Genomic DNA, 12501 nt, shown 5'->3' with positions numbered 1-12501 from the left:
ACAAAATCTTAACCTGAAAAAACGATCACAACTACCATTGAAAAACTCAATTATAGGTTACACCCAATGCATATTGTTCTTTATACAGTAAATTCAAAATTCATCAGTGCATTAGTGTGTGATCACGGTGTAGCTACAGTATGTATCGTTCTGTATATCAGATTCTTGTGCACAGCATTTGTTGATCCACCCAATAGGAGGAACTTGAGGAGGAACGGACTACTGCCACAGTAAATATCAGGACATGGGACAGCAGCTGGCCTCCTCATGCTTTGACAGGAGTGATATCCTGGAGAAGGTCTTGAAACAGCTTCTGCACTGGTATTTCTTGATCTCAGAGTGCGTTTGAAGATGTGCCCGAAGGTTTGAGCGGTCAGCGAATGCACGACTGCAGTGAGGGCAGGAGAACGGCTTTTCGCCTAAAAGGATGAAAAGATTTATATGTGGTCATTTTTCCATGCCTGATCTCAAAATTAAATTACGTGTTTCATTTCACATATCGCGGCAGTTCAGAGATGAATTGTCCACTTGGTGGCGCTAAAAGCGAGTTAAAAGTTCTTCTGAAAAAATGAGGGTTTTAAGGTTAATTCTTTATCGAGTTTAAACCTAAACCTAACCTAACCGAAAGTGTCATGTAACATGAACATTGCAATTGCTGAAGCAACCACGTCACTTCTATGACACTTTCAGCTCACGTATCAGCCCTCATGCTATTCTGGATTCATACCCAAGTACTTTGCGATACATAGGAGCCACGTAAAAATCATTTTGCATATATTTGGATAAAGTGATTCTATGAGACCAGGTTGCTTTTTTCATAGTTTTCATTTTGCATTTTGTATTTTCAATACTTAAATTCTGTTCAGTTCGAATAATTAGGAATTCCTTTATTATGTCTTCTGTTAAAGGAAAAGTTTACGCACTCACAAGTTCATTTACTCACCTCCATGTTGTTCCAGCCAGCATTATTTTTCTAGCTTCCATGAAATGCAACAGGAGATCTCAGGCAGAATGTCCAGGCTTCTGTTTTCCATACAAGAAATTGTGATTTATACGATTAGGCTCCAAAAAGGCACTATAAAAGTAGTCTATAAGATATTTGTGCTAAATTGCGCTAAAATTGTGCTAAAAAAAGGTTTCTGAAGCCATATAATACCTTTTTGTAGGAACTGGCTGAAATGTAACCCTTCTATTGCGTATGGGTCATTTTTAACCCAGGAGAGGTAGATAATAATTTTTAAATACCACATTGTTTTTAGTACGGGAACCAAACTTTGTGATTTTGTCAAGACCATCAAAATAGACATTCAGATTTTTTAATAAAATTGTTGAAGAGATATAACCATTTTAAAAAATTGTTACATTTTTGTGGCTTTAGACATGATATTATGTAGATTTTTTGTACATCTATGAATTTGATTTTTACTTATAAACACTTCACCTACATTTTGCCTCTTTCCTGTACTCTCTCACACACTTTTTTTGTCTCTCACTGGGACAAACATGCACACACACATAAACATACAGTCACACACAGACACACACACACGTTCCTGTACAAAACAGACGTGACTGATGTAACAAACATAACATATATATATACTAAATCAAAGGTACTACTGTCTAAAGCGGGTGTGGAAAGATTTTGTTCAAGCACACATTAGTCTAAATTGGGCGTGAAAGAGGAAATTCAGAACCAGCTTACAGCAAACTCACGCATCAACATTCAACAGTTCATGCATATTAATAGAATAGATTCAGCTTAAAAACACAGTAAAGAAGGATTAACGTTGTATACTTGAGTTGTACAGTTGTTTTGATGAAGTTTATTGGAAAAAGAATACGTTGGTTTCATCACTTTTGACCAACAAGTTGTACCGAGCAGTTATGAGTAATAGGAAATTCATTCAAATTACTAGTAATTCTCACATTAGATGTTTATATAAATTGTACATTATGTTATATTTAGATACAATTTCACAGAAATGTTGACAAAAAAGATGTCTTCACATGTATCACACTGGTTTTGCTGTAGTTTATGAATACTTTAAAATGTCAAAGAATTTCTACATTTTATTATTTAAAAACAAAATGGCATATTAATTAATTACGTTTATATTTGTCAGTTTACATGCCACAAATATCAATCTTTTTACATGTAGGAACAGTTAAGAACTTATTAATGACTTACAATGTAGTTTTAGATGAAAACCATCGGGTTATAAATTATTTATAAGCTTGAATTCCACCGGGTCAAAATTGACCCGCGAATGCAAAAGGTGTATGCAGATTCTGAACGCAGTTGGAGGGTTAAATTCCTATTCATTTATTATCTCTGCAATTTTTTCTCATTTGCGGTCCCATTTTCATTTTATTTTTTTATTGAACACAAGCATAATGAGATTTGAGGACGGCATATTATACGATTATTAGTGAATAACAGCTTAAATTGTGGTCCGTTCATAACTATTGTATGGCTTCAGAAGACTTGGAATAGAGCTCACATGTTGCATGGATTACTTATACGGTAATTTTATGCTTTTTGTCCTTTTTGGAGCTTGGCAGTTATCACTATCCAGTTTAATTGCATGAAAAAGAGGAGCTCAGATATTCAACATCCCATTTAAACAGAAGCTTGGACATTCGGCCTGAGATCTCCTTTTCCGTTTCATGGAAGAAAGAAAATAATATGGTGTCGGAATGACATGAGGGTGAGTAAATAAGGACAAAATTTCATTTTGGGGTCAACTATTACCTTTTCAGAGCAGTTGACAAGTTAATACAGTCCCTGAACATACCTGTGTGTGTGCGAATGTGTCCCTGAAGTAGCCAGGGTCTGGAGAAGGCCTTTCCACAGAGTTTACACACACAAGGCAGCGTGTGTGTGCGGATGTGCATCTTCAGCGCCCCTAGACTCACATACTCCTTGTCGCAAAACTTACAGCTAAAGTACTTTTGGCATTGCCACTCACAGTGGAGCTGCCTCTGTTTGGTCAAGCCAGAGATGGTAAAGTAAGCTTTTTGGCAGTCAAAACACTCATCACGGCGTTCTTGACTGCTTCCAATAGTGCCCAGTCCTAACTGGGACACAGATACTTTGTCTTCTGGGTCTGTCTTGTGTGCTTCTGTTGACTCCAGTACTTTGAGTGCAGGCTCCATGTCTCGGAAGGGACTGGACATCATGTGTAAGGGATAAGTGAGAGCCAGAATTGGGCCTTCCATGGACTGGTTTGGGTGCTGTGGAGGCAGGTAAATCCCTGGATTGATAGGGTTCACCCGCAGAGTGGTGCTCAGCGCTGAGTTCACAAGACATGGCGCTGGAAACAAAGCCTCGTGGTGATGCAGCATTTTCAGTTTGGAGCATGAAGATTCAATATGGATCACCTCTGTGTAAAGATATTTGACACAATCAGTACAAACTGTGTGACAAACATATGATAGTATGTTATTTAAAATAATTTGCTAAGATATAGTAAAAACAAAATTCTTGTTGGGTGATTCTCATGAAACATGAAAAATATCCAGGTCATATTTAACCCCAAATCAATGCAAAAAATTATGAAATTATATTTTGCATAATGAAAATGAAGACTGCATTTAGGACCATTATGTTTTTTTGGATTGTGACATTATTTTGAGGACACTTAAGCACATTTACCCCCCTAATTCTTGTAATTGTAACGCGTCTGTATGTTTTACTATTCTCATTTTTTTCAATTATGACTCTCATTACCGTAAAAATTTAAGGTTGTATGTAACATTGTTTTTTTTAACTTTTTTTTATTTTTATTAAAATCTGCCAAAATGAAAAGCAGTCCCAAGGGAGTATTGCTATGATGTATAAATGCTTTGCAATTAACCTCTTCAACTCCGCGGACTTACCGGCGGTTCAAAAGGGGGGCGCTATGTCGCGAAAAAAGTTTACGCTGAAAATGTTCAAGTCTCTGAAAACATAAGTCATATGGGGTAGCATTAGAAAGCTTAGAATCTGAAAGTTTCATAGATAACCAACACTTCTGCATTTATGTTACATAAAATAACAAAATAAGGCCTGAAAACATTCGCGTCGCAAATCAGCGCCATCTAGAGGTCATGTGGTAGAAATATTAATATGAATATTAAAGTCTTTAAATTAGCACTTAAATAGACGAATCATATATCAGACGAAAGCTATCATTCTAGGGAATGTGACTGTATAGTTTATTTTGTTGCCCTCATACCACAGTTTGAAAGATTTTCAAAAGAATCACAAAGTGAAATATGATATCTGGTAGACATCAAATACAGACGTCTCATTTATGCACCGATAACTGCTGCTGTAAGCGCCAAGTAGTCAAAAACGTTATATCTGCTTTTACGTTAGGAAGTTTTCTAAGAAATAAGCCATTTTCTACTTGTCTATGAGCATGCTTGTGTGAATAATCCAATGTTTCATCTTAGATGTCCAGAACAAAATATGCGGTCCAGCAGGAAAAGCATCGGAAAAATAAGTTTTCAACTATTGATTTTATATATATATATATATATATATATATATATATATATATATATATATATATACCTCATCGGGGAGGATCTCAGCTTTCTAATGACACCTAGATTGAGCTTCTAGTCCACTCAGAAGCTGAGATTTTTGATGAAACAATGGGGGTGGTGCATGAACTGAAAATTAGACTGAATGTCTATGGACGAGAACATCTGTGAGGGATAAAATGCGTTAGAGCGCCACCTACATTCCAGACTGGCAATTTGTGATGGAAGGTGATAGAGGAAAAATTATTTTTCTAGTACTTTCTAGTACTTTTCTACTTGCTGCCATCTAGTGTTCACTCCAGCTCCCTTTTTAGAGGGAGCTGGAGTGAACAGAACCAGTATTACATGCTTACAAAGTTATGACCAAAACTATATATATATATATATATTTAATTCTATTCATCATAAGATTGTAAATATATACAATATTATTTATGATTTATTTGATTATTTTTTTATTTTGGGGGGTTTCATCATGACAAAATTTTTGCATTGCGGTTATTAGAATTGGGGGGTAAATGTGAGTGACTGTCATTAAAATAATGTCATAATGTAAAAAATTGTAAAGACGTAAAAATAGGCTTCATTCTCTATATGCAAAATGTCATTTCTTATTAATTATTTTCTATTTTGGAGTAAAATTGGACCAGGACATTTTATTTTTCCCAGTTATATTCAGCTGGGACAATTAGCTATATGGTAATTGGTTCCCCAGGTAGCAAATAAAACAAAACAGACTTTCATTGAAAAGAAACTATAACAGTCAGTGAGGTCTAATCCACCATATATGATCCCAAATGTCTTTAAAGATTTACTGTTACAAATACATTGTTATGTTTTTCTCCCAAAGATGTTACTGGCAGGCCAAATGGGAGAACAAGCCCACAGATTTCAAGGCATTGCAGGGTAAACGGATTCTGAGAAAACACTATATTACCCTTCAGCTTTTCTAATGGGACACTTCAAACCACAAAGCAAAGGCGAACAACGACCCCCTTTTTTGTGAGAGATTTTGCACCTGCTAAACTCTTGCCGTGTTTACGGTATCTATTCTCGTGTTTCGTACCTTTCTCTTTATCTAGTCATCATGAGTGTATAGAACATCTGTAGCTAATCATAAATCTAGCCTATCATGAATCTGCAAGTATGGACATGACATTTTAAGCTGTGACAGCATGCTCTTCTATAGTCTATCCATCTAAAACTACTTTAAATAAAATTGTTCTCATTAAATTGTTCTAAAAAAGCAACACAATAAAGTGTCAAAGAAATGCATGGTAACAAGTCACAACATCAAAAATATGCACTTTCCAAAAGTCTAAGGCCACACTGCAAATTTGGGATACAAAATCTAGGTTACTTTGAATTTAAAAAAAAAAAAAGAAAACCTATGATGTAAAATGAAGAAGAAATATTAAATATTCTGCACTATTTCTATGTCACTAATCCAACAAGGATTGACAATGCTAACTGTTTGTCCAAAATGACAAATTTCCAATTTTGAATATTCCCAAATCATGCTGGAAAAATTTTGTCATTCAAAAAAAGGGGGACACGCCAAATACTAGAAAAATGCATCCAAATTTGAGTGAAAAGATTCAACTTTTCATTTAAATTGTTACGCTGATAAGTTAACCCTTGTCTGTCAATTTAAAAACGTTACTCAGAGGACTTTAGAGGACAAAAATATTCACATCAAAAACCTGCCATAATAATATTATATATTAATATTAATTTCCACATTCAATGAGTTATTTTTTTTAACCAACATCAGTCCTGATTATAACTACCAAATATTCATTCAGTTTCAGGATTTTAACCCTTTAAATGCCAGTTTGTTTACATAACACACACACACACATTTCTCAATACACGCATACAAAACACACTCTGACATCCATACCAACACACCCACACAATTTTAGCTGCATCATTTATTTAACTGGCCTGCAGTGCTCTATAATACAGCAAACAGAAAATAGGAAAAAAGCTTGTATTTGCTCCATAGGCTAAACATGAGAAAAATGGCGCCATCTGGTGAAAAATATTAAAAATTTAAATTTTGAAGCCAGGTCTCCAGAATGAAATCATAATATCATAGAATTCATGATTTTATGCTTTAATGGCACTAGGATCAAATATTGCCAGTTTTAATGGGTTTCAGTGGGGACATTTTTTGTCCTGAAGGTCCCGAGTGTAACTATTTTGTGTACACAGTATTATTATAGGAACTGAGGTTGAAATATGAAAATTCCCCCTAAATATACACCTTTGGCAAAATGTATGCCGTTGGCATTAACACAGACAAAATTATCAAAAAAACAAAAATGAAAAAGACAAAAAATTTCCAGAAGGTCTCACAAGGGTTAACTGAAAATGGACAAATAATTGTAATAATAGTATTAAATTAGAAAAACACTAAATAGTATTTTCAGCCTTTTGGACCCCAATACAAAAAAGTCCATGTTATCTGTCAACTACACCTTTGACAAAGAAAAGGTATTTATTAGTCTTATACTGTAGGCTAATATAAGTTATTTGTATTCCTAATAGGCCTGTAAGAAAGAAAGAAAGTTAGGCTACAACTGAAACTACAGTACACAACAAATGGCCTTGAACAAGTCTGTCAACAAATGAGCAACATAACTGAAATATAACTTGCCGTGTTTTTTTGAATTCAGCATTCCATAGTCAGGCTTCTTGTTAGTAAAGTGCTTCTTCACCAAGAAAGACCTTGGCATCGTACCTTGGGTCTTTAAAGTGAAATTATTACTGCCGCAGCGTCCGGACGAGCAACTTTAACTGAGTGATGGTGAAGCTGAATATATAGCTGATGCTTGGAGGTTGTCTTTGCGCCACATTCTCGAGTAGAGAAGAGAGAGTCAGGTGCAAGGCTAGATGGAAATTACCATAGACATCCTGTTGAACCAGTTAGAATCACAGGACAAGTGCAAGAGGGCAAAGTAATGTGTGAACCAACATACCGTAACAAAACAGGTGCATGCGTGTGATCAAAATAGCTTTACTTTGTTTTTGTTTTTTTAACGAAACACATGTTGTGTTTCCAATATTGTTCTCTGTAACAACTGCTCTATTTTCACCCTGTATTCCCTTCTATTAGAACTCTGTTTTTGAGAATAAGATTGATGGACTACAGCTCAAGATCTAACTTATTCAAATAGATCAAACTTATTTTGTCATTTAGAGGACTGAATATATTTTATTTCAGTGTTCAAAAAAATTTAGTGAATAAATAATAATAAAAATATATATATTATATAAGTAAAATGCATTCATAATTTATTTATTGAAATAATTATATATAGATGAAATGAATAAACAATGACTGGGGACATACTGATTGGGTGACTTTTTATAGAATAAAATAGGGCAGGCTACAATTTTGTATTTTATCTATATAGTCCATTAAAAAGTGGAAATGCGTATTTCAGTGTGTTGTATACAGTAGGGCCTTAAGTGAATTCACTTCGGTGTGAATGCATGGAAATGTGCAGGTATTGTTTGGTGCAGAATAAGGCTTGATCCAATAGTATTGAGAATGTAGAGCCTGATAATAACAAATTACATTAAAAAAATTACTATTCCCACTTTTCGATATTTTGTTAATGCATCCTACCATATGAAAGACAACAACTTAAAGTTTAACACCTTACTAATATATATATATGTTTATATATATATATATATATATATATATATATCTTCAGAAGCTATATGTTAGGTGTGGGTGAGAAACAGATCAATATTTTTTAGTTTTGTTTTACTATAAATCTCCACTTTCACTTTCAAAATGTGAAAGTTGAGATTTATAGTAAAATAAAAGGACTTAAATATTGATCTGTTTCTCACCCACACCTATCATATCACTTCTGAAGACATGGATTTAACCACTGGAGTCATATGGATTACTTTTATGCTGCCTTTATGTGCTTTTTGGACCTTCAAAGTTCACTTGCTTTGTATGGACCTACAGAGCTGAAATATTCTTTTAAAAATCTTTGTTTGCATTCAGCAGGATAAAGAAAGTCATACACATCTGGGATGAGGGTGAGTAAATGATGAGAGAATTTTTATTTTTGGGTGAACTATCCCTTTAAGTAGCTTATATAATCGTCCTAATTGGTAAAATAAAATAATGGCTTTTATACGTATAGCCTACCCAACATGTGAAAAACGGCAGTTAAGTAAGTGTTAAATAAAACAGGATGTGGACCATGTAAAAAATAAAGTTAGTTAATTTCAAGATTTATTTTTAAGTTAATAATAATAATTATATATATATATAATTATTATTATTATTTTTTTTTGAAAATCTATGTACCGAAGAGATCTGAAAAATTTACAGAGAGAATGGGAATCTTGAATCTATTCAAAGTCGCCACCTAGTGTGCCCCTACTGTATTCACATTAGATTTTAGATTTGTTTTTTTTCTGCCAGTTTTGGCTAACATATGGGCTTTTGTTAAACCAGTGTTATCTGTATTCCTTTGCTAACACAATCCTATGTTATATTGTTTCATGTTTCAAATGTTCATACTTTGCACTGGGTCAGTAATTAATTCATATTATTTTCAGTAATACATTTTTGGTTAGTGGTGAAGTACATCAATCAGCTGTATAGTTAAGAGTTCGACTGGGTGGTCAAGTGGCATCAAATTTGCCCCTTGAATAAGAAGTCCTGGATTCTGTCAATTAAGTCACAATAACAGAATTTAATATTTAAAGTAATATGTGCCTTAACATGAACTTATGTCAAAATATTACTGTATTCTAAAAACATGGGATGCTATTTGAGATTTAAAGTAGACAAAAAGATTTCTTAATAATAATAATAATAAGGCAGAGGCTATTTGCATTAAGTGCAAATAGTGTTAGATACTATTTGCACTCCTAATTAAAAACTAACAGGGCATCACTGCAGTGTGTTTATTTAGAGTCCCACAGACACCCTACACCAACCTCTACCCCTAAACCCAATCCTAACCTTCTCTTACAAAAATTAATCATGGTTTTAATACAGTAACCTTAGTATCACCATGGTATTTTATAGTAACCACCAAAACATGGTTACTATGTTAACACCATATTACTGTAGTAACACCATGATAATTGCATTAAAATTATGGCTTCCGCCAAAAAAAAAACATGTTTACTACAATATTACTTTAGTAAAACCATGGTTAATTTTTTTACCCACATCAAACCTTTCTCTCAACTCTCTGACATTCATTTTGACCAAATCACTGTGAGGAAATCAACTTTTATATTCATATTATTTATTATTATAAGTAATATTCAAGAAAAATATTAAGAGTGGAGAAAGAAAACAGGATGGAGAAAACTGGGTCAAAAGCTGAATTAGAACCCAGGTCATCCACATAGAAAAAGCATATTCACACTGCCTTAACACACTAAGCCATTGCAACAACACTAAAGAATGCAGTTTGTCTGTAATTTCTTTGTTTCCACCAGACTAATTCAGTGCAAATAGCCACACTGTGTGGCAGGTATTTACACCCAGTGCAAACAGTCACTCTGTGATGATGATGATGATAATAATAATCATAATAATAATAATAATAATAATGATGTTATATTATTGATGTTTTTAATGCATCATTAATACGCTGAGATGAGAGTGGAAAAACAAAAGGCGAAAGCATCATACCAGAATGCGCATGCGCGAGAACTTGACGAGAGAGGGATCCCTTCTAGACACAACCCTGACCTGGGCATCACAGGATCTGCAACTGGATGGTTTGAGTCGTACCTCACAGGCAGATCCTTCAAGGTCACCTAGAGAAAAGAGGTGTCCAAGTCACAAGAGCTGACCACTGGTATTCCTCAAGGATCAGTGCTTGGACCTCTTCCCTTCTCAATTTACACTACATCACTCGGACCGATCATTAAGGCACATGGTTTTTCCTACCACTGCTACAGAGATGATACGCAGGTCCATCTGTCGTTCCAGCCTGACGACCCCACCATCTCAGTTCGTATCTCTGCCTGCCTGTCAGAGATCTTGGCCTGGATGAAGGAACTCCTCGTAATCCCAGCCAACCTGTCTGTTGACCACAACCTCACTATTCATCTTGGTTAAACTACACCAACACCAACCAGGACAGCCTGGAACCTGGGAGTGGTGGTAAATGACCAGCTTAACTTCACTGCCAACATCTCATCAACCGCCTGGTTTTGCAGGTTCACCCTTTACAAAATCAGAAAAAAATCAAACCTTTCCTGTCTGAATATGCTGCGCAGCTCCTTGTCCAAGCTCTCGTCTTTTCTGTACTGTACTACTGTAATGCTCTGTTAGCCGGCCTCACAGCTAGCACGATTAAGCCACTGCAGATGGTCCAGAATGCAGCAGGCTCATGTCACCTCACTCTTTATTTCACTTCACTGGCTACCTGTAGCTGCCCGTATCACATTCAAGGCTTTGAGTCTGACCTTCAGGACAGCTTGTGGAACAGCACCTTCAATTCACTTCTCCAGGTCTATGTCCCCACTCTCTCTCTGCGGTCTATGAATGAGCACCCTCTGGTGGTCCCGTCACAAAGAGGCACAAAGTCCATTTCACGATCATTCACTTTCTACTGTTCCTCTGAGGTGGAATGAGCTTCCAACCTCCACACGATCTGCTGAAATCATCTCAGCATTCAAGAACCAGCTGAAAAGACATCTGTTCTGCAAGCACTTAATCCACACTACATGCACTTCCTTAAAAAAATAATAATAATCATCTGTCCCTTTCTTCTACACTAGCTTCTATAGTCCAACCACAATTAGCAGTGTGATACTGCAGATATTGTTGACTTTTGTATGAAAAATTGCTTGCTTTGTCCCTCATTTGTAAGTTGATTGATTGGCTAAATTTTATCACAAAATTATGATTTAGTATCTCATAATTGACTTAGCATCTCATAATTTGATATTTTATCTCACAATTATAAAGAACTACACTCCCCAAGATCCAGCATAGAAAGAATTCACCAATCAGAGAATCGCGGGCAACAAAGTCCACCAAACGAGCCCAACAGTGACCACCCATTTCCATGATGCACTGTGAATAGCCGTGCTTCCACTATCGGGCCAAATGAGGGTGTGCTAGTGTGTGCCAGGGCCAGTTGCGTTCCCACTGTCAATTTCGGGGCTTCATCGTGTCGCCTCAGGGCTTTCTCTGGGCCAACGGCCAATGGCCTTTGAACCGCCGATTACCCTTGGGCCAAACAATGCCAACTGGGGACTGAGCCGGTGCCAATTTTCACCGAACTTCCCAGGTTGTGTGTCCAGTGCACAATGGTACAGGTTCGGGGAAAAAAATTAAATAAAAAAAATCTGGGCACAGTACAAATCCATCAAAACACCCAATGGACAAAGCGATGCCCAAAGAAATTATTTTCCATGGTTTGCTGAACTTTCATAGACAGTGTGCTGGGACATCGTCCCGCTGTTAGTGGAGAGACCACTCGCAACACCATGACAGTAACAGTAGGTGAGTTGTCTACACTAATTTATCTTGCTGTTTACATATGATGTAAACTCGGTATTCTAGATTACTAGATAACATGATACCTCAGCTTGAGCTTCCCTCTCGCTTGTGAAATGGACGGGGTGTGTGACGGCGGCACCAGGGCGCCGTATTAAGGGTGGGTTTTTGAGAAATGCTGCAGAGTTATAGGCGCAATGGTGGGAACCAGGGTTGTGTACCATTCAGAATTGAAGAATGCCAAATCAATTCCAGAATTTGGACTGAATTTCAACTGAGGCAGCAAAAAGGATGTAGAATTGCAATTTGAATTTAAGGAAGTAGAATTAAAATGAAATGAAATTCATATGACTGTTTTTAAGTTTATTTTTAAATATGTCTTTTTAGTGTAACATGAAACATGTTTTGATATTATCATATGCATAACTAATGGGGTATTTCCAGAATCATTACACTGT

At 35.9% G+C, this 12501-nt stretch overlaps 1 protein-coding gene across 1 annotated transcript; it reads right to left on the bottom strand.

Moving 5' to 3' along the window:
• On the bottom strand, window positions 1-7292 carry LOC127454395 (zinc finger protein SNAI2-like). The gene is made up of 3 exons (XM_051721583.1): window positions 7196-7292; window positions 2799-3386; window positions 1-419 (listed from the first exon to the last, which is right to left on the bottom strand). Exons 1-3 carry the CDS (start codon window positions 7272-7274, stop codon window positions 238-240), a joined length of 849 nt encoding a protein of 282 aa, XP_051577543.1. The 5' UTR covers window positions 7275-7292; the 3' UTR covers window positions 1-237.
• Window positions 7293-12501: the final 5209 nt, after the last annotated feature.

The sequence above is a fragment of the Myxocyprinus asiaticus genome, chromosome 2 (genome assembly GCF_019703515.2).
Source record: "Myxocyprinus asiaticus isolate MX2 ecotype Aquarium Trade chromosome 2, UBuf_Myxa_2, whole genome shotgun sequence".
NCBI lineage: Eukaryota > Metazoa > Chordata > Actinopteri > Cypriniformes > Catostomidae > Myxocyprinus > Myxocyprinus asiaticus.
Note: the sequence above shows the minus strand (reverse complement) of the source record. Positions and strands in the feature narration are given on the sequence as shown.